The 21,645-nt window shown below is 39.4% G+C and overlaps 1 protein-coding gene across 2 annotated transcripts in view; it reads right to left on the minus strand.

The window, feature by feature from the left end:
- Positions 1–21,645, minus strand: part of NME7 (NME/NM23 family member 7) — an 84,059-nt gene that overhangs the window by 58,089 nt on the left and 4,325 nt on the right. For both annotated transcript variants that reach the window (XM_020784914.3, XM_020784913.3), the window contains exons 2-4: positions 7,736–7,843; positions 3,249–3,415; positions 941–1,051 (exon numbers count right to left, since the gene is read on the minus strand). In XM_020784914.3, the coding sequence (XP_020640573.2) occupies positions 941–1,051; positions 3,249–3,415; positions 7,736–7,843 (386 nt within the window). The remainder of the gene's footprint in view (positions 1–940; positions 1,052–3,248; positions 3,416–7,735; positions 7,844–21,645) is intronic.

Genomic DNA, 21,645 nt, shown 5'->3' on the forward strand with positions numbered 1-21,645 from the left:
TGGAAACAAATACATGTTTAATTTTATACAATGATTGGTACTAGGACTTGCAAGACAGACTGAGAGGAAAATTTCCTTTCTTTAAGAGAAATTTTGTATTTATGCAGAAGTTATTTATACAAACTATAGACATTTTTATACAAAATATACAATAGTTGTTGAAAAACAAAAGTAGCCCATTTCTATTTAGCTCAGAAGAAATGTTTCCTCAGAAGCATTGTCAATGTGACTTTAAATCTCTTCATCCAACGCTGAGGCTGAATTTACAATTATTAGAAAGCACAGAGTAATCGCAAACATGGTAGGGAAGGGCTAACAATTTCAAACCAAGAACTCACATGATTTCCTGTTGGGCAGCTATAGTCTTGGAGTTATGCATATGCATCAGGATATGGACTGCTGGACCACATCGGTTCAGGCCATGGCTTAGGTGGCTGGCTGTGAAAACTTCACAGTCTCTTAAATCAGAGTTGGGCAAACAATATCTCAGTGTTCTCCACTGAGGCACCTTTCATATGCAAAACATTTGTTTTTATTAATAAAAAGGGGGTTATTAGTTTTTTTAAAAAGGAGCAAAATGTGGGTTTTTGTTCCCCACAAGCTGTTTCAGCAAGGAGGCACTTTTCCCCCCAAAAAACTGGAAGTGATTTACATTCACTTCTGATTCTTAAAAAGCCCACATCTTTCTGCTTCTTATGGTCAAAGCACAGGCATATTGCATCATATTGCTTCCCTTTTCCCCTTACATTCATTGACTAGATGAGGTTTTTATTTGCTTTAACGAAACATTACTGAGGAGATGCAAAAAGAAGAGATACCTTGGCAAAAGCCACTACTTTAAGATAAGAGTACTTTCTCTGTAAAACAAATACATTTTTGTGAACCAGTAAAGGGCTTTTAAAAATGTGATAGCTTATCTTCACCACTATTAGAAACTTACCTTGTAAGTTTCATCATTTTAGCTTTAGTTATTGTAAAACCAGCATTAATAATCATATCAATGACTTCCCCAAGTTTGAGTGCTACATCAGGTTTTAATAAAGCCAGGGTTCTAGGAATGAGAACAAGAATAAAATAGAAATAAGGCACCACAAATATTAGTTCTACAATCACAAATATCAGCATAAGAAAGTACTATCATGCCAGTTACATCACTTAATACTCAGATCTTCCACATAGAATATTTGAATCAAACCTTTGAGAAAGAAAAGTGGAACTTTGTCATATAAACTGCATGAAGGACGAGGGGGCTGTTATTTGTGTGGCAATTACAACCATTTTTCCTTGATTTCACAGATCCCTGTTGCATAGGGAAATAGTGGTTAAAACGCTGTACTGCAGCTAAAACTGTGCTCACGACCTGGGGTTCAAATCCCAGGTAGCCAGCTCAAGGTTGACTCAGCCTTCCATCCTTCCGAGGTCGGTAAAATGAGTACCCAGCTTGCTGGGGGGGCAATGTGTAGCCTGTATAATTAAAATTGTAAACCGCCCGGAGAGTGCTTGTAGCGCTATGGGGCGGTATATAAGTCCAATAAATAAATAAATAAATAAATAAATAAATAAATAAATAAATGTATGCCCAAATTCAGTAGGCCTGAAACAGACCAGCTTACAACAATGTTGCAACATTGTTGTTTATATTCTCACACTACAGGAAAGAAAGGAAGGGGTTGTGTTAATTTTCAGAAACCCTCTGCATTTCTGGTGGAATATGGGATGTGTTTTTTTTTTTGCCCCCAGCACTCCCTGAGCACTGTACTAGCCTGAAAATGGCACAAAATTGATTTTTCTTTCCCCAAAAAGGAGGTCAAACAAGTGAGTGCCCAGACACTTACACTGGAGTTTGATAATTTTGTCTAATTTTTTAGGGGGAAAAAACCCTTATGCAAAAGCCACTGCTCTCAGATGCCTCTGGCAACACAACAATGCAGCCTCGTTTTTTAAATTATTATTTATTTCTGAAGAGTTTGGAGGGGGCTGCATGCAGTCTGCACTTTGCTTACCCTCGCTATAATATAATACAGGCTAAATATTATTTCATTGTGCCTTAGTTTTTCTCCTCATTTCACTGACTTAAAATGCTGACACTCAGGGCCATTACTCTTTTCTCATATATCAAAGGATAACTGAAAGACAACTGGCACTAAGTACAGTGAGTGCAATCAGTCTTCCTTCATGCCTACAGAAGTATCATACAGAAAGGGGGAGAGCACGCTGAGGGGTGGTGGTGACTCTACCTATTCTTAACAGCTATGTACATATGTATTCGCAAATACAGAGGCTAGATATGGCTGTGAACATATGATTACCATCTATACATAGGCTGAGTGTTGGAAAGATAGGCAGAAGAGTGACAAAATGTTGAAAGCTCAGACTAGGTGATACAGACCGTTCAAAGAAGTCAATCTGCTTTGAGTAACCAGAGATGGTCTGTCATCAGCTGAGAGGAGAAAGGAGTTGTGGAGATACTGTTGCTTAGCATAGTAAACTGCACTAAAGTAGGCCCACATGAATCAGTAAAACTCATGGAGGACTTGATGCACCAAATCTCCATTGATCCCTCACCACTGTCTACACTGATGTGAGTGAAACAGTTTCTAGTGGGCCAAGGTTACCCACATGTGATCAGAAGGCTGCATGTGTGGGTTAGCATTTTAAGCATTAGGCAGCTTTTCTACAAACTCCCTCTGAACGGGGAAACCAAAAACTTGGGGCAAGGAGTAGATGTCAACCAGACAGGATCAGAGAAGACTGCCACAAACACCTCCATGTATAACTAACAAGTGGTGTTTTGTGTGTGTTCTGATAGCAAGGTGTCCTGAGAACCAACCTTACCTGAAGAGAATATAAATATAAATAAACCAACCTATTCCTTCCCTTTTCATGTCAAAGAACTTGACTCAATTTTTACCTAAGACCAATTTAATCCCATATTGGTTGTTGTGGGTTTTCTAGGTTGTTTGGCCATGTTCTTAAGGTTTTTAAAGAAAAGAATACGGCCAAACAACCTGGAAAACCCACAACAACCATCGGATCCCGGCTGTGAAAGCCTTCAAGAATACATTAATCCCATATTATTATGTCCTTTAGAAAAAAAAATGATCATGGAAAAAAGTACATTTCCATACCTTCTTATATAGTTAAATAAGAAGGCTCTCTGTGTCAGAAGACAAAGAGTATGAAAGCCACTGGTCAAAACAGCATACACAGTAAAAAGGGCCTGAGTTTCAAAGGCCACATCCTCTCACCTTTCTTTACAACTGCCCAACATGCGGGAAGTGTATTGATCCCCATAGTCAACCAAATTGAGGTGGCGGGAGAATACTGTAATTCTGTTTCCAACAAATAGATCTTTAAAGTTCAGATCTTCATATTTAGTGCGATTGAGAAATCTACAGCGGTTCTTCATGTCATACTGCAAGGTAAAGAGACTGAGTTATCTACGTGTAGAAGTAAAATATATTATAATGTGATACAACTCGAAAAGCTCATTATGAATGATTAAAATATTATGAGACAACAGCTGAAATACTGTTATGTAGCATAAGGAAATTTGTAACTTTCAGTCCATTCAGAACGTCTTTGCTATGATTCTACAGGATGTATGTACATGCACACTAACTTGGTATGTGTGTGCGCCACTGTTACAAATCACTGTGAAAACGCTTTATTTGCCATCTAAGTACAGACTGAAAGTAAGAAATTTCCTTACATTAAGCAACAGGATTTCAATTAATGTGTTCATTTTTAAAGTTTTGTGAATGAGGTCTTACAGCCTTTATTTTGTACAGTTCCACAGGCTTCTGTATAAATTATTTAGCATAATCTTTCTATCTGGGCTAGTACCTGGTTTAGAAGACACCATCAGAAAATTTTGTAACTCTCAAACTGGGTCTGCGTCCAATCCCCTGCTCAATGCAAGAATCCAAATATTGAATCAAAGAAGAGAATTTTAATAGTTTTACTAAGTGACACTCTTTGTGTGTGTGTTTGTGTGTGTGCGCGCGCATGCGTGCGTGCATGCGTGGCAACAGTAATCCACTTAGTGAACATCTCACATGCCATGAAAACCCTACTAAAGTCACCATACATCAGAATTGAAGACATATAATAACAAAGTTAAAAGTAAACATGACATTTAATTGTTTAATGAAATATTTTCAAAACTAAAAAAAAAACCACCACCCACTCCTATGTCTGTTGACTACTATGTGTTTCCTACTGAAGAACCAAAAATCATTAATACAGTGTCATTTTTGTTAAATAATATAATTTCAATGTCTGTCTGGTGAGAACAGTTCTCCTATGAGAATAAGGTAAAAAAATCCTCCAGATGTTCATGTTTAAGTGCAGAATGTTCACCTTTCAGTCCCTTCATGGGTATCCTGTTTCTATTAGCTTGGAAACTAAAAATTTATTTTCTTATATAACTGCAAACCATGTTCTCCAAAACATATCATATAACAGATCAACCTGCAACTCTGATTGACAAACGGAGCCCATTATGCTCAAACAGCTCACTGTTAACTGCGTGCAAGACTGCAGCTTCAGACTCTGACAGAGATACAACAGATAAAATTGCAAATACTGTAAGAATATTTGCATGCTCCATGTTGTTTTATCATTTCTTAGCTTCAAAAGTAACTTTCTGAATCCTCCTCAAACTGTCTTTTCTTTTTATATTTACAGTGCCTTACTGAAAGCTGCAGAAGTCTCTCCTCACAAAATGCTTTGCCCAGATTTCCAACCCTATTCAACACACTTGAAATGAATGACTTCCAACAGTCATCCCAAATTGCAAGAAACTGATAGAAGACAACGGGGAACCAAAACTCCTCAATACCATGTGAATCCAAATGTTACCAACTATGAGTAGTCTCTGTACCGCACTCTGTTATTCAGTATTCAAGAATGGTAAGTTCTCTACTGCTGCAGAATAATGAATCACATTCTCCCACACTCCTTTGCTGAGTAATCCTCAAGAACTAACCAACAGATTTGCAGTTTACTTTAAAAATCTTTAAAAATAATTAGTGCAAACATTCCCACATCTTCCAATCACCATGAACAAGTGCAACAAACTGTAAGTGGTTTTTCCCACTAAATGATAATTCCCATGAAGATCTAAAGTGGTTTGCATACTTTGGATTACTTAAGATATAATTAAAACAAAGAGTCAGGTGCACAATAGTGAGTGAACAACAATATTATCAACATCCTATTTAATACAGTTTGCCTATATAACAGTTTGCAGATTTATTATTCTCCTTACACTCTTCAATACTCGAAAGGAAGTGAATGTGCTGGTTTGGAACTAGACCGCCCCTCAGGCACATTAGCTGGCTTCTGCAGGCACACAGGAATGATTGCTTTTCCTCTTAGACAGATCCTTGTGCTGCATCTAATGACTGGCTGAGTTTTCCCACCAGCTTGCCTGAGCCTAAAGCCTTTAACTGTGCACATGGAGCACACTGTGTGGTTCATTTGAGTCCCAGATACTGTTCTACAAACCACAAAATCAAATGTTGTGTCCTAAGGAGAATGCTTAAGATTCTTTAATGTTACTAATATATTTTGTTTAAGCAAAAATGTGACTAGTTGAGTGATCTAAGAATGAAATCTCTTTAGATATATCCTCTCCTCCTTTACAAGCTCAGTAAAGGTAGGTACTGTCATGTAGCCACAGGGAAATACAGTATACTAAGTCAGCATTAGGCTTTCCCGATCTAACTTCTGTTAATAAAGTGAGAAGTTTGCTATTACTCAGTGTTAACATATGTCTGTATCGGTCCATCAAATAAATCTGGTTGGAAAGTGGTATAGGCTATAGAAACCACTGTTTCTCAAACACCAAATCTGCTGATTTTTTTCTTTTGACTCCAAAATGTAACTATATTACCAATTTTCATGATGAAGAATATGAAAGACTTGAGTCCAAAAGAAAAGTGACTTAGTCTATTCTCTTGAGTTACTTGATCACAAAATTGCAGAACCAGTCACCATCTTGATGTCTGTAATCACCAACCCTAAATCTTTCTTCAATGAGTGCTCCTGCCACCCCATCCCTTTGCTAATCTGACACCTCCAATTATGTGCCAATAGCAATTATGTGCCAATGCACTTCAAGACACAAGAGAAATGACTCAAGAATGACTGGCAAACAAACTTTATGTACAGTTCTCCTCCAAGATGCTTCTAAACTCTCAGGTAGATTTGCTAAGGAGCCTGGCAGCAACTCCAAGTCACCAGAGTATTTTAATTTCTACCACCCTGTATTCATTCCCTGATTATCAGAAACCACACGAACCAACTGCTCCTGAATTTTCCTTGCTAATCTGGACATAAATCCTCTTTGGAGAAGTGGTGACCAAGCAAACTACGCAGGCTCTTTTATTCAACAACAGCACAAAATAACTCCCTTTGGAGTAGCACTCTTACAAATTAAAAATGTATTGAGAAGCCGAGAAAACTTGAAACAGTTACTGTACTTGTGTGGCTGCATGTTCTAGGTTGAGTAATACCCTCATTGGATCATTTGCTAGCAGGGTGAACTTACAAGTTCTTCAGAACTCTCAAGTCAAGAAAAAATTATATAAAATTTGGCCTTCAATCAAATCATTCTATAATTGGACCAGATGTGATATCCACTGCTTTTCAAACAGAATGCCAGCAAGGTAAGACAGAGCTTGCAGATGCTATGTAAGCAGAGATGTCAAAGATATCACTTTAGAGTCTCTCCTCTCTACGTAGACAAAACTCCAGTTTGGGCCCTGATAAATATGTCCATTGCCTTAGGTGAGGCCTATAGACTTCTTTGTAGGCTTAGAGACCTCTTTGCAGAGCAGAAAAATATAGAGCATGTACTGCATACCACACTTTAGTACCACACTAAATATAAAATCCAATTACAATCAAAGTAGTATCCATGCCTATTTGTTGGCAACAGTGTCCTAAACTACAGTGTCATAGAAAATCTTTCTTATTACTTTTTAATAACCCAGCCCGGACCTTTATTTCTGTGGATGGATGGATCACACAGTTATTTGAAGTCAGACATAGCTCAGAGAGCTGGGTAATTGACTGCAGTGCCAAACACTAGAGTTTTGATTCCTCAGTGTGCCTCCTAAAGGAAGAGCCAGCCTGTGCTGCCCTGGGCACAATGCATAGTTGCAGGGCATCCCTCAGAAGAAGGGAATGGTCAACTATTTTGAGCATTCTATACCACAAAAACCCTGGAAGGGTTTGCCTTACATTGGAATTGACGTTATGGCATGTAATTAATGAGTTAAGACCAAGGGTCAGCCAACTGCCATACAAAGATAGTTTTCTAAGATCCTGCATTTCAGTGAGGGCTCCATCTCCTTCAGGATGCTCCAGGTAGCTACAGGACAGTTTAATCAGTCCTAATTGGAAGACCATCTTCATCGTCTTCATATTCACACTACTGCTGCTATATTTTACAAAATCATCAGGGGCCCTGGAAAAGTATTTACACTTAATTTTTCCAGCCACATTGCTTCATTCTTAAAACAAAAAACAAAACAAACAAAAAAGAGTGTTTCCAGATTCTAATGTGAGTTGTGAGAAAGGAACTTATACACTTTTTGGAGGAAGTTGTGGCTTTCTCATGTTTTTGAATTCCTAAAACATGAGCCCATATCGCCAAGGGTGGCTTATTTTTCTGTTGCAAGTGAAGTGATCTGCAAAGTATTCTTATAAGAAACAAGAGTCTTACCATCTCCACTGACCCATCTTTTGGGTAATATAAAAGCTCATAACGCCGGAAAAGTGAAGCATTTGGGTCATACCACTCTGCAATAAAAGCAAATCTTTCTTCCTGGCTCTGAAAAACAAACAAAAGAATGCAGGAATTTTGTAATACACTTCTCCCTTGAATTGCATGGGTTTAAGCAGCCTGGTTTTGTGAATAGTGAATACTTTATTGCTTTACAGCCAAACAGCTTGTATACCAGAGGATAAATTAAGCCAGTCTAAAAATAGTATTTGACATCTAATATAATTACATATAAACAATCAGAAAAGGATAAAATAAAATAGGAATAGTAAAATAAGCATTCTCAAGTAAGTATTAAGTTGTAAAATTAAGTTCAAGAACTTCTAAAGCAGGCTGTGAATTCCATCTTTCCATGGTTCATTTAATGTTATGGTCCTATACAACAGGGGTCCCCAACCCCCAGTCCACAGCCCAGTACTGGGTCATGGCCTCGGCAGGCTGGGCCACGAAGGCAGATCTCCTGCCCCCCCAGCCCCGCATAGATGGCCCGCCAACACACACACACACACATGCTCCGCCCACCCACACAAGCACATGAGCATGCCCTGCCCCCACACAAGCACAGAGGTGCCTCCCTGCACACGGACCTTCACCACCCCAACTGGTCCACGGCTTGGACCAGTTGCGTGTAGCATATAGATCTGCGCCACCTGGTAGAAATGGTTTTGGTTATACATAAAAAAATTCAATCCATCCATCCATTCAGATTCAATAAATAAATATTCAATAAATACTGTGACCCTGGCCATCCAGAACACCGTGAGTTCAATACTAAAGACAAACTCAAAATGGTCAACTTGTCCCCAAACACAACATCTCTAATTCAGCCCCTCATGATTAGGGGGTCATAAAGACCTTCCAGGCTCATTACACAGAGTGAGGGAGAGGGAAAGGGAGAACTGTTTATACTTTGTAGTTATGTCTTGGGGGGCATAAGAATTATACAAGGATTTTGAACTACACAGAGATCTGGCATCCCTAACTCCAGCATTGTTGAAGGGAACAGTGTCTCATAAAACTCATATCATTTAGACCAACAGCAAGAAGAAGCACTAGACAGGCTATGGGTCCAGAGATCTTTCTTACGGGCTTTTGCCCGACAGAAATTATAATTTAGGGCTCAGCTTAAAACAATGCAAAGTAGGACATATACATAATTCACTTTTAAGTTACCAAGCCTCGAACAGGGGTTTTGAGGAATGTAATATGTTTAAATCATAGATTTGAACCTCATTCTTCCAAGTTCTAACCCAACACTCTAACCACTACACCAACCACACTAGGTCTGTAAAAGTAAGTCTGCAAAAAATGCTTAGAGGACAGTAGCTTGTTTCTGTGTAGGACATGAAGGAAAAAGCTGAACCAACACAGAAACAGAGTCTAGCAGTTTCTTATGCAAGCAAAGAAAAAAATTCTTTCACCAGGGGACAGGTGAAGAATAGGTAGATGGCTTATGCATCACTCTACGAGCCTTCCTTGTTTCTGTGCAAGACATGAAGGAAGACACTGGGCAGTCTTCCTGACCAGTCCACACACATAATTGAGCAGGCTTCCTGATCATCTATGGATAGCAGATGAATTGTTAAATACAAGTGTTAAATTTAATAATATTATTAATTTCTGCTTCAGACTACTTCAGTCATAATCCATTCCTTCTATTCAGGCGGCGTCACCTCCCCCATGCAGGCACACTGGCATAAGAAGGCTGCTCACAATCCCATTGTTACTTTTTCCCTCCCTGTTCTCATAAATAAGATGATCAAACTCTCAATAACATGAAAGAAACATACATCTGAGTACCTTCTGCTTCCCCCAGACTTTTTAAGATTGGATGTCAGTCAAGTAACTTGCCATTTAAATTATCAGCACTCCAAAACAGATGATGGCATTCAAAGAAAGCAGTTGTGAGCCAATAATTTCCCACTGCTGCATAAGAACACTGTTGCAGTACCATTTGTGACTCACTAGATTAACAGCTTGTTAAGAAACCTTCTCCTGTCTCAAAAATTACCTCTCTGTTTTGCCAGAAATGAAGAAGAGACAACAAGTCATAACCACAAGAGACTGTAGTTATTTACTAGAGAGATGTTGGATAATGGGAAATTCTCCTTATTCACCCTTTGCACTGTCTTGCTCTTTCCAGAATCACACCGAAGCACTCAAGCTCTGTCAACATTCTGCATCCTAAAGAAGACTATTTCAATTTCTACAGCTCCCAATCTTTTGCCTGCCATTTTACTGTAAAATCTTTATCCCAGCAATTTTAAAATATATTCTCTATTTTGTTTGGCACTAAAAGAGCAAGCAACTTTATACTTTTCCAACTATGATTCACACCCACCTGAAGACTGACATCCAGCAGAAAAACTAGGGAATTACTGTATATCTGCACAATGACTTTGTGTCACTTCCTGACAACATTATACTCCTGGTGCACTCAAACCCCACAACCACATTCAGGTATGCCTCAAAAGAAAAATCTCCAGGTTCTGCTGAAAGAAACTCCTGTCTGAAAATGTGAATGATTTCTGCTAGACGGTTTCGACAATATCATGCCCTGAAGCTCACAATGTATGAGAGTTGAGGAACTGATGTACTCTCAGAATCAGAATTTATATATGTGGCAATCACCCTGCTTTGGCTCGTGTATGAGGATATTTGCATACATCAATGGGAGCTGTTGGAAAGCGGAACCAAAGAAACCAGAAGGGAGGGGTGAGTCACAGTCTGGGAAGTTCAGTCTGTGAGAGTCAGAGAGGAGAGTCTGAAGTAGAAGTTAGTCTGTGATAGTTAGAAAGTGAAAAATGGAAGTTGGACCAAGAATACAAACTCAGGAAACTAGAAATTAAAGAAAGAGAAAGGGAACTAGAAATTAAAGCCAGGGCTGAAGGGAAAGCTAAGGAACTAGAGCTCAAGGAATTAGAGATTAAGGAGAGAGAGAGCTGAGGCCAGACAAAGGGAATTTGAGCAAGAAAACAGGCAAAGAGAAATGCGATTTCAAATAGAGATGAAGAAACTGCTCAAAATAATAGTAACAATTCTAGTGAGGTAAATCTCTCAAAAATCTACTTAAAAGAAATTTCCTCGATATAGAAAAGGGGATTGTCCTGAATTTTCCTGATTTCATTTGAGAGAACTTGTTAGGACTTTGAGGTAAGAAGAGAGGATGATAATTTTTAGATCACAAATAAATGGGCTGTTAGCTGAGCTTTATTCACAGATGCCTCTGGAACAAGCTAGAGATTTTGAGGCTTATAGAAAGATGGTGTATTCCAGATTTTGAATTAATTCAGAGCACCTCAAAAAGAAATTTAGATCCATTTTAAAGAAACCTGAGGAGTCTTTTACCCAACTTGGAGCACGTTTGATACAGCTTCTTAATAAATGGTTGGAACAGGAATATGTCTCCACCTTAGAACAAATAAAAATGTGATTGGATTAGAAAAATGTTCCATTTTGCCAGGGGAATTGCGTTATTTGGTCAAGGACAAAGATCCTAAAAATGTATTACAGGAGTCTGAATACACTGATTCCATTAGTGAGATCAGAGATCTTTGATTCTCTGAGGTAAAAATTGGTAGAAAAGTGTGGGACCACAGGAGGAGAGGGCCCCCACCCAGTAGAGATCACCTCAGAAGTACAGAAGCTAATGGAAGCCATTTTAGAGGAAAACCCTCATCCACAGAGCAGTCACCTGAAACCTTAAAGTTCTGAGGGAAAAGTTAATAAAATCCTGTATGATGAAAGAAGGGCTAATAAACAATGCTTCAACTGTGGAAAATCAGGACATTTCTGGGCTCAATGTGAGACGCATGGGAATAAGAATGTCAGTCAGCATAAAGGCGGAAACTCCACTCAGCCTAAAAAGGTATTTTGTGTACAGCATAATAAGGCACAGCAATTGGCAACTGAAGCTGAGGCCTCTTTCTGCCTCAGCATGGTTGCAAAGGAAATGGTCTTGACAGAGTCCACACATTCCTGAAGTGAGAGTGTTACAATGTTTCCTAGTCCAGTGTGATCCTATTTTATTAGAAAATTCAGCAGAAAAGATTTGTATCAATGGCATAAAATATTTTAGCCTTAAAGATTCATGCTCTCAGATAACTATTTGCCATCCTAACTTAATCCCTAAGGAAGACATGATAGTACATGAGAAGGTTTCTGTTAAAGGGATAGGTTCTGAGTTGGTGCTCTTACCTACAGCCAAAATCTCAGTGAACTATAAGGGGTGATCTGGTATATGGAAAGTAGCAGTGTCAGACCAAATTCCTGCTCCTTGTCTGATTGGGTTAGATCTATCTAAACATGTGCAAAGTGTTTTAGTAGTAGCATGTTCTCAGGGGAGGCAGATTGAAGCCTCTGAGGAAAGCGCTGGAACCCTTGTTGAAAAACCCACTTTAGAGGAACAGCCTTAAATGAAAGAGACAGCTGAAGTGGTGTTACTGAAAAATTCTAATAGTTCATCCCTCATTAGAGAATGAAAGGAAGATACCACCCTGGTTCTGTTTTGAAAAGGCCAAGGAATTTCCCTTCCCATTATCTCCTGAACACCCTGAGAGGCATTGTGTGGAAAAGGGTTTATTATATATAGAGGTTTTAAAGGCACCTCATAGAGGGGGAGGACCCCACAAACAGCTAATTGTCCCTGTAAAATATAGGGAGAAGTCTTTAGAAATAGCAGAGTCAAGCTTGGGGGTACTCATGGAAAGGAGAAAGCCTTGTGTGATGAAAAGACCCAGAAAAGAGCATTCTGTCTTGAGGGCAAAGTAGTGAGGCTGAGACCCCTAAAGGGGAGTGAATTGCTGTTGGTATGTTCAGAAACTGTGGATTTGTTGCAGCAGCACTGGAGGGCTGGGGAGACTAGTCTTGGGAAGTCTCCACACGCAGCTGCAAAAGCACTAGTAATCCTGCAAGGAAACCCCTAACTCAGAAATCCAAGATTAAAAGAATAGAACCAGATGATGAAAATCTCGATACATCTGAAATAAGCCAAGTGCGTGAGATGGCACTTAAAAGAAACTTGCCTATGAATTTTGAGGTGACCCATGATAGTGGTCCCCAAGATATGGAGAGAGAGTTTTGCAACAAAAGTACCTGTGGGTGAGTTTATTGGTGTGGGTGAAGGCAAAAGCAATAACATTTCTAGGAAGAACACAGTCATAGCTGTGCTGGAGAAGTGTAAGAAACTGCCTACCCTTTCCACAGTTGAGAAAGTGAAGCCACTGGTCAAAAAGAAAACAGGCTTCACATGGAAAGGCAAGCAGAGGACATCCAGTGGATGTCAGAGTCTCAAGTGGCTTTCGATCATCAGAAGAGTGTGCAGACCTCGGGACCTGTTCTTGTTGCGCCAGACTGCAACTGGGAAGTCATCGTGCACGCCAATGTGTCAAGTGTGGGTCTGAGAGCTGTGCTGTCCCAAGTGGATGACAGCAGGAATTTACACCCAGTGACTCTGATCAGCAGGAAACTCCAACCTGGTGAGAGACATTTGTCTGTCACTGAGAGGGCATGCCTATCTACTGTATGGACACTGCAAAAACTGAAGCTTTACATTTGGGAAGGAAGTTCATCCTTTGCACTGACCATTTCTCTTTGGTGTGGCTACAACTATGAATTAGTAAGTTATTGTTATATTTGCATGTACTTAGCTGTTTGTTTATGAGGGCAAATTGCTAGGTTTACCCTCATAAAACAAACATTAAGGGGGGAGGACTGTGGCGATACCCTGATTTGGTTCATGTATGAGGTTATTTGCATACACCAATGGGAGCTGTTGGGAGGCAGAGCCAAAGAAACCAGAAGGGAGGGGTGAGTCAGAGTCTGGGGAATTCAGTCTGTGAGAGTCAGAGAGGAGAGTCTGAAGTACAGTGGTGCCTCGCTTGATGAGGATAATTCGTTCCATTCAAATAGCTGTTAAGCAAAATCCTCGTCAAGTGAAACGAAAAAACCCATTGAAATGCACTGAAAACTGGTTCAATGTGTTCCAATGGGTGAAATACCTTAGCATCCAGCGAAGATCCTCCATAGGGTAGCCGTTTTCGGTGCCTGTAAAGTGAGGAATCCATCCTAAAACACAGTGGGGAGCATTTTAAACAGCAAGTGGCCATTTTGAAGACTCTACAATCAGCTGTAAAGATCATCGTTAAACGAAAAATTGGTTCCCAAAGCAGGAAACTGATCATCGTTAAGCGATTTTTGCCTATGAATACATTGTTTTGTGATCGCAAAAGCAATTGCAAAAACTTCATCATCAAGCAATTTCCTCATCTAACGAGGTAATCGTCAAGCGAGGCACCACTGCAGAAGTTATTCTGTGGTAGTTAGAGAGTGTGGCAGAGTTAGGAGTTAAAGGAAGCAGTTAAGATTGTGGAATTTATAGATAGCTAAAAGAGTTAAGAGTGAAACAAGATATTACTAAACTAACGAATACATCAAAGTCTGTGCAGAACCTATTTAAGCGAACTGTAATCAATAAACCTGTGTTGTTCAACTTTATACACAGCTTGGACCTCATCATTGTAATTAAAGTGTGTTGAAGAGGTCAACTGGTGGCAGCAGAAAGGAGAGAACGTGTCAGGGGCCTGAGGCTAGTGAAACAACTGGGGCACACATGAAGGGCACATCACAGTATATCACAGAAACAGAATCTCAGAAACACATCTTTTCATGTGATCTCTCTGGCTGAAAAAGAGCAGCTCTCTGGACAAATAGAGTGCCAAGTAGAGATGGGCACAAATTGCAGTTCAGCAGCTTGGTGCGGTGCCCACATAGGTGTTCCATATGTGCTGTGCACTCTCCTTTCCCATCTCCTCAGCACACTTCCAACCCGGAGCGCTACTCGGCTAGTGACTCAGCAGCCTTGCAGAGAGACTCGTCCTCCCTCCCATTGCCAGACGAGGCTAGCCAAGGCCTCCGGGAGTGATTGGAAGGAAGAGCGAGGCTGTTGCCATCGGATGTGTGAGTGGACAGTCTAGCCCCATGGGGCCGGACCCTCATTAAGTCCAGCTGTGTGGGAGTAATCATATTTGTATACGAATACCCCATTCTAGTTGTAATAGTGCAAACAGCAAATGTGGAATGCTCCTTCTAGGACAAAAATATCAATAGGTATAATACTGGATATCGTGATTACACAGGCAAAAAATTAAAATGGTACCCACAAACATGCCATGAATCCTGAGTTCTATAGTCTAGTAATCTCTCCTTATGCACTCATTCATTTAACTAACCCACTGAGCACTAGCAAGGCTTCTTTATCACCAAGTTCTTTAATTATATCAGTACTGTAGTTCGGTTTCCTTCCTAAGAGTGAGCTATAGCTCAAAATCTAGAATCCTGCTTACATGAACACATCTCACACTCCATTATTATCAGTATTCTTTTTTTATAAAGGAGGTTGTTCTGCTAGCTTGCACTCAGGGCACAACTAGACAGAGTATTTTACTAAAATAAGTTCAAATACTTATTAGAGCTCTACAGTCAATTCCTCCTCACCGCCTCCAAAAAAAGACTGAGAACCAAAAGCTATTCATAAAGCTTCCATTCATTTATGAATATTTGAACATCACATCTTGGAAAGGAAATGTTCACAAATCATTTAGTGTAGTTTTCAACGCCCTTCCTCTTATCCTTAATTTTTGCCTATTTCAAAAGACCTCATGTCACTACATAATTATGAATTACCCAAGCTTCCTTGAATTTTTTAATTTCTACATTTTATGACACATTTCAAGGCAGAAAATCCCTACCAATGCAGCTCATATTAATACAAATGTTTTAAAAATGTAAACTACTAGAACTAAAGAGCAACACAACATAACCAAAGCTCAGTTCAACAATCCACATTTTTTCTTTTTAAACAGTGACCATTAAAAAAAATCCAGCCCAACTTCATTAATAAAAAGCAGGCTGAAACAGAACAGTTTCACTCCAATGAGTTCATGTCAACCACAATAGATTATATATGAATGGGTATCTGAACTCAGATGTCCAAGTGAGGAACTGTATCTATGCCGCAAACGTTTTCTACTGAACTGATGCTCTTCTGAGCACTTCTAACTAAACATGGTATGTGAGAGAACTCTAGTGAAGGAGAAGACTGACCTTCAGCCAGCTAATACCGGTGTGCGTTAGCACCAAATAGTTTGAAAGGCCATTCCAAAGAGCACAGGGTTGGCATTTACCTTGAACATTCTGAGAATATCCCAGCCTATTAAAAAATTTATTGCCTCGCTACACAGAAGGCAAAGAGTTCGACCAATCCCTTTCCAATTCATGACTGGGAACATTTTGAGCCAGCATTCATTATGAACTATAGTTTAACCAAACAGTCTCCTGCCAAGTCTGCCATTATAGTTAAAATAGTTCTTTTTACCTCATGCTGTGTAAAACATTAACTTTGGAGCAATTCAGCAGAATACAGATTTCTGTCAGCACAGACTATGTTCGATAGTACATCCATAAATTCTCCATCATAAAGACCGATATCAAGTTAATGTTACACAGAGGTATGTTGGGGTGGTTTTCTCCCCTCCAAAAAAACTCACCTTATCTAATGTCTTTAGTAATGAGTTATACAATGAATAACAGAGAAGAGAGAGGGAGGAGAAGATTCAGAGAGATTCTAACCGATACAAGCATTATAAGTTTTAGAGATTATTGTACATACATTGAAATACTCTATGCACCTGAAGACATGGGCTGCAGTCTCCAAAAGCTTACACCAAGTAAAATTAGTTCCACAGGTATGTCAAATTAGGCTTGTAGGTGCTTTATTGTGGTGATGGTTGTGGTTTTTGGCTGCAGACTAATAATATTATCCCTCTGGGAATTTCTAGAATTAAGGTGACAGTCTTATGGCCCCTGAAACATTCTCCTGTAATATATGACAGAACTCCACTTAAGAGCTGAGAGAGCCTCATACCAAAGAGGCAAATGTAGCCTTAGATCACCTCTCCCTCTTCCTAACATTACAGTAATCACAGAATCACAGAGTTGGAAGGGGTGTATAAGGCCATCAGGTGCAATCTCCTGCACAATATCCATGACCAGTGCTATTCCACCACTGAAGCACGGCAAGGAATATTGAGTGAAGGACAGGAGAGGTAGTACCTCCAAACCTCCAAATAGAGAAGCAGGAGGAAGGGCCGAATTAGCTTAGGAAGGCAAGATTTTGGAACACTGCCCTAACACAAAGTATTAGGTTTCTGGATTGAAACCTAACCTACAAAAAAACATTATCTAAACAAACAGAAAAATGCCACTAGAAATAAGATGCTTAAGAAATTGGCTGGTTGAGACCCACAAGCAATAAGAATACAGTGGTGCCCCGCATAGCGACGATAATCCGTGCCAAAAAAATCGTCGCTATCCGGATTCGTCGCTATGCGGGGGGAAAAACCCCATGGGAACGCATTAAAACACGTTTAATGCATTCCTACGGGGGGGAAACTCACCGCTATGCGGAAATCCTCCATCCGGCTGCCATTTTTGCTGCCCGGTATGTGAGGGCAGGGCACGAAAATGCTGCAGGCGGCCATTTTTCTGGTGGCCATTTTGGAACTGCCAATCAGCTGTTTTTAAAACATCGCTATGCGAGAATCGGTAAGCGAAATGCTTACCGATCATCGCAAAGCGATGTTTTCCCTATCTAAAACATCGCAAGGCGATCGCTTTTGCGATCGCAAAAAACGTGTCGCTATGCAGATTCGTCGTTAAACGGTGTGCTCGTTAAGCGAGGCACCACTGTAATAGCTTTGTCCCTGTGCTACTCCGCAGCAGAATATGCTAGTGCTGTCTGGCATAAATCAGCACATGCTACAAAAGTGGATGTAGCTCTTAATGAACCATGCAAGATTATTATTGGCTGCCTGAAACCTACTCCCACTGAAAAAGTGTATTATTTGGCTGGCATTACCCTTTCAGAAGTATGTCAAGAGGTTCAAGCAAATAATGAAGAAAATACAGTGGACTCTCGACTTATGGACGTCCCTACTTGTGAATGATTCGAGTTACGAACAGCTCCGTTTGCAAAAAGTTGCTTCGACTTGTGAACGGAGCCTCGACTTACGAACGAAAAAAAAGAGAAAAAACCTTTCCTGCCCTTTTTTTGACCTAAGCTCATCTTAGGTCAAAAGAAGATTTTTTTTAAATCGCCCTCTAGTGGTAGAGTATGGATTAACCGGCTTTGCATTAGTTCCTATGGGAACTAATGCCTCTACCTACAAACAGCGCCTCGACATACGAACGAAAAACAGCAGGTACGGATTAAATGGTTTTCAATGCATTCTTATGGAAAAGTTTGCCTCGACTTATGAACTTTTCGACGTCCGAATGCCATTCCAATATGGATTAAGTTCGTAAATCAAGGTACCACTGTAAGTAATACAGCACCAAACCTATCTACTTCATGGACACCAACTCTCCTATATGATACCTAAAATCAATGAAAAGCTTTCTGCATACATGTCAAGCTCTAAATATTAAACTAGGAGAAGCTAGGCTAAACCTATGAAGAAACAGTACACCTTGCCTAATGGATTAATGCTGAAGAGTGTCTCCCACCAGGACAAGATTCTGGCTGGACCATCTAGAAGTCATGCAACAGACTTTGTAGTGAAGTAGGAAGATTAAAGCATAATCAAGTAAAGTGGGGCTACCTGGATAAAGGACAAATTTTCTGGGACTCTAGACAAATTTGATCAATACAACACTTATGTGCATGCAATTTATGCCCCGCCACATATACAAAAGAGGATTTAACAAATGGCCAACATGACACTTTTGAAGTAGCCTGCTTCTCATCAAAAACAGTCCAATTATCTTAACATTTTAATTTATTTTTCATTTCACCTATATTTTATCTACATCCATAATTTCAAATTGTGCAACACTCTGATACGAATGAAGAAAGACTTCCAAACCAACTAGCAGGACATTTATAATCAGCTCTGAAGCTGATAAAATTACTTGCTTTCAAACAAAACTAATGAGATGGAATAAGCTGCTCATTGTTAACTATATAAGGGGCAAGAGGCTACAATAAGACTGCTTGTTCCATTTTTCCCATCCCAGAAAATGGGAATACCAGAATAGTTCTGCTTGATCACAATACTATGCATTCTTTGCTGGGAATCTCACCGAACTGCACGGGACTTATTTCTGATTAGACATGGATCAGATTGGGTTGTAAACATTGTAATTATAATTAGATAATTTTTGAGAGTCTTTTAATGTTTTGCAATAAATTTACTTCTCTGCAAAATCCTAAAGCTAACTGTCAATTAGCTATCAAGTGGTGTTTATTGTCTTGTTGCTAAAAAAACACAGCCCTAAACAACTCATGACCAGAGTGCTTGGCCAGCTTCTTTTACTGTATGTTCATTCTTTCTTTCTTTGTTCAACTTATATATAGCCCATCTGGCCTGCAGCTGCTCAGGGGCAGGAGGAGAGGCTTGCAACACAAAAGTGGCATAAATCATATAATACAACTCAATTATAAAATGAAAATAACAATTTGAAACAATATAAAATGTGTTCTAAAAATACCTAAGTATAAATAAATTCTAAAATTCCTAAAGTGGCAGTAGTCAATAACATTATTGGTTGTTGGCTTTAGAGTCAATGGGCTCCATAGATGGCATGGTTTGAAAGGCCTGCCGGAATAACTAAGTTTTTAAAGTTGTTTCTTTAAAATCCCCAGAGAAGGGGTCAGGCAAGTGATAGTTGATTCCACAGCTGAGGACTGGCTTCATCCTGTCATCAAGGTCTTCAGAAGATGTCTTATGGGTCATTTTACAATCAACAGAATGGCACTACATAGTATTGTATCTGAAAATGGACCTTGTCAACAGTGATAACTACTCATACAGTGCAAGAGACAAAGACCATTAGGTTTCAGATGCCTTTTGGAAATCTAAGTTTCAAATTAAAGAGCACCTAAATATGGTAAGAACTGGATAGATATCTCAGTGGTTTAGATATCTGGCTGCAGAGCCAGAAGTTGGGAGTCTGATTCTTCACTATGCTTCCTGGGAGTAGAGCCAACCTGCATGGCCTTGGACTATGCCCCCAAAAAGGGAATGACAGACCGCTTCTGAATATTCTCTGCCTGGAAAACTATGAAAAGGATTGCCATAAGTCAGAATTGACAGCTCATGATTATTATTAAATATGGTAAGTAATTACAGTACCTAAATATGGCAGTACCTATATGTACCTACATGAATAAAAAATCATTCTGAATTATCTCTGTCATAATTATTGTCTCTGATTATAGCAATAGCAAGTAAATGTCTGTTTTTCAATAATTTATTTTAATTTCAGAACACAATCAAATGTACTACACTGAAGTAGAAAAACAGTTTCTGATGCAATGTGGTTGCATTATCACTGAACAGAAATGCCACTTTAAACATTAATTCTAATCCTGTACAGATATAAATTACTTAAATCCCAAGTAAGAAGAATATGTACAGGCTGTTAGACTATATGCAACAATTAAAGAACAAACCTACATGATAATTATTGTTGGTTCTAATTGACAGTGTCTTCCCAAGGTTTCAGGCAGAAAGGTCTTTTCCATTATCAACTGCCTAACCCTTTGGGCTGGAAATGCTGTGGTTGAACCTCAATCATGTTGCATATAAAATTCATGTTTGAAAGCTGTATGATATAAAGCAGGTGCTCTGTCACCAAAGTCTATCTTGCCTTCTCCTACTGGTATTTCAGTAAATTGCATAATAATTACGGCAAGTATAGGAAAATCTCCACACCTGCACTTGCCAACATTGCCTTTTTCTAAGTATCTCACCCGCCACCATTTTTGAACACAACTCCAAAACTATAACATTGTTTGCAGGGTCTGGGAATGTAAATACTTGCAGAAGGTTTACATGTTATTCACCTGAGAAAAAAAGCCATAATGAGCATCTGCCAAAAAAACTACTCTTTTAAACAAGCTACAACTCTTTGACAGCTAAAGGGCTCCATCTTGTGTTGTATACAGGTCTGATCTTTCCATTCAACCCTCAAATTAGAAGAATTGTTTTTTCTTTTCATTAAATAATGGGTAATATACTGATTACACAAGCCATGTAAAAGAAAAACAATAGACCTATGAAAGGCAAAGAACTTACCAAATGCAAACTCAACCAAATTCACAGAATTATTTAAACATCTGAAGCATGGTCTACCCTTTTCAAATGGCAAAGAGGCACTTTAAGTATGGGAGGTCCCTGTTCATTAAAAATTGTCAGGTACATTCCAATACATATATAACCCAAGAAAAACCTGGGTGAAATGTGATGGGCCCTTTTTTCTATATTTCCCTAGAAAAACCCAAAGAACTTTCCCCAGTTTTTCCACACTGGAACTTCATATCTCCTTACATCTGGCACATTAACAACACCCTCAGCAGATTTAGGTTATAAGTGCAATTCTAACTGCAATCCTGCTTATTCAGAAATAACTTCTACTGTATGCAAAGTAGAGCAGATATAACTCAGCAGGTTGGAATGCCTGGGGCAGATGTTTGCATCCCCACAGTGCCCCCAGTGAGAAGAACCAGCTGAGATTGCCAAGAACATTTATAGTTGATGGGATTATATGCCCTGTCACCTGTACCATGGCCCAAAACTGCCACAAGGAGGGACAAATAAACCTCTTGAGTTTTTTAGAGCTGGAAAAATCCTGTGAGGGTTGCCATAAATTGGAAATTAATGTATGGCCCATAGGGGTATGTGCAGTGAGGTATACAACTAGGCAATTATCATGTGGAATTGCAACCTAGAACTTGCTATTTTCTGACATATACTAATCTCATAGCTACAGAAGTTTCAGTCTGAAGCAGT

Source organism: Pogona vitticeps, chromosome 3 (assembly GCF_051106095.1).
Source record: "Pogona vitticeps strain Pit_001003342236 chromosome 3, PviZW2.1, whole genome shotgun sequence".
NCBI lineage: Eukaryota > Metazoa > Chordata > Lepidosauria > Squamata > Agamidae > Pogona > Pogona vitticeps.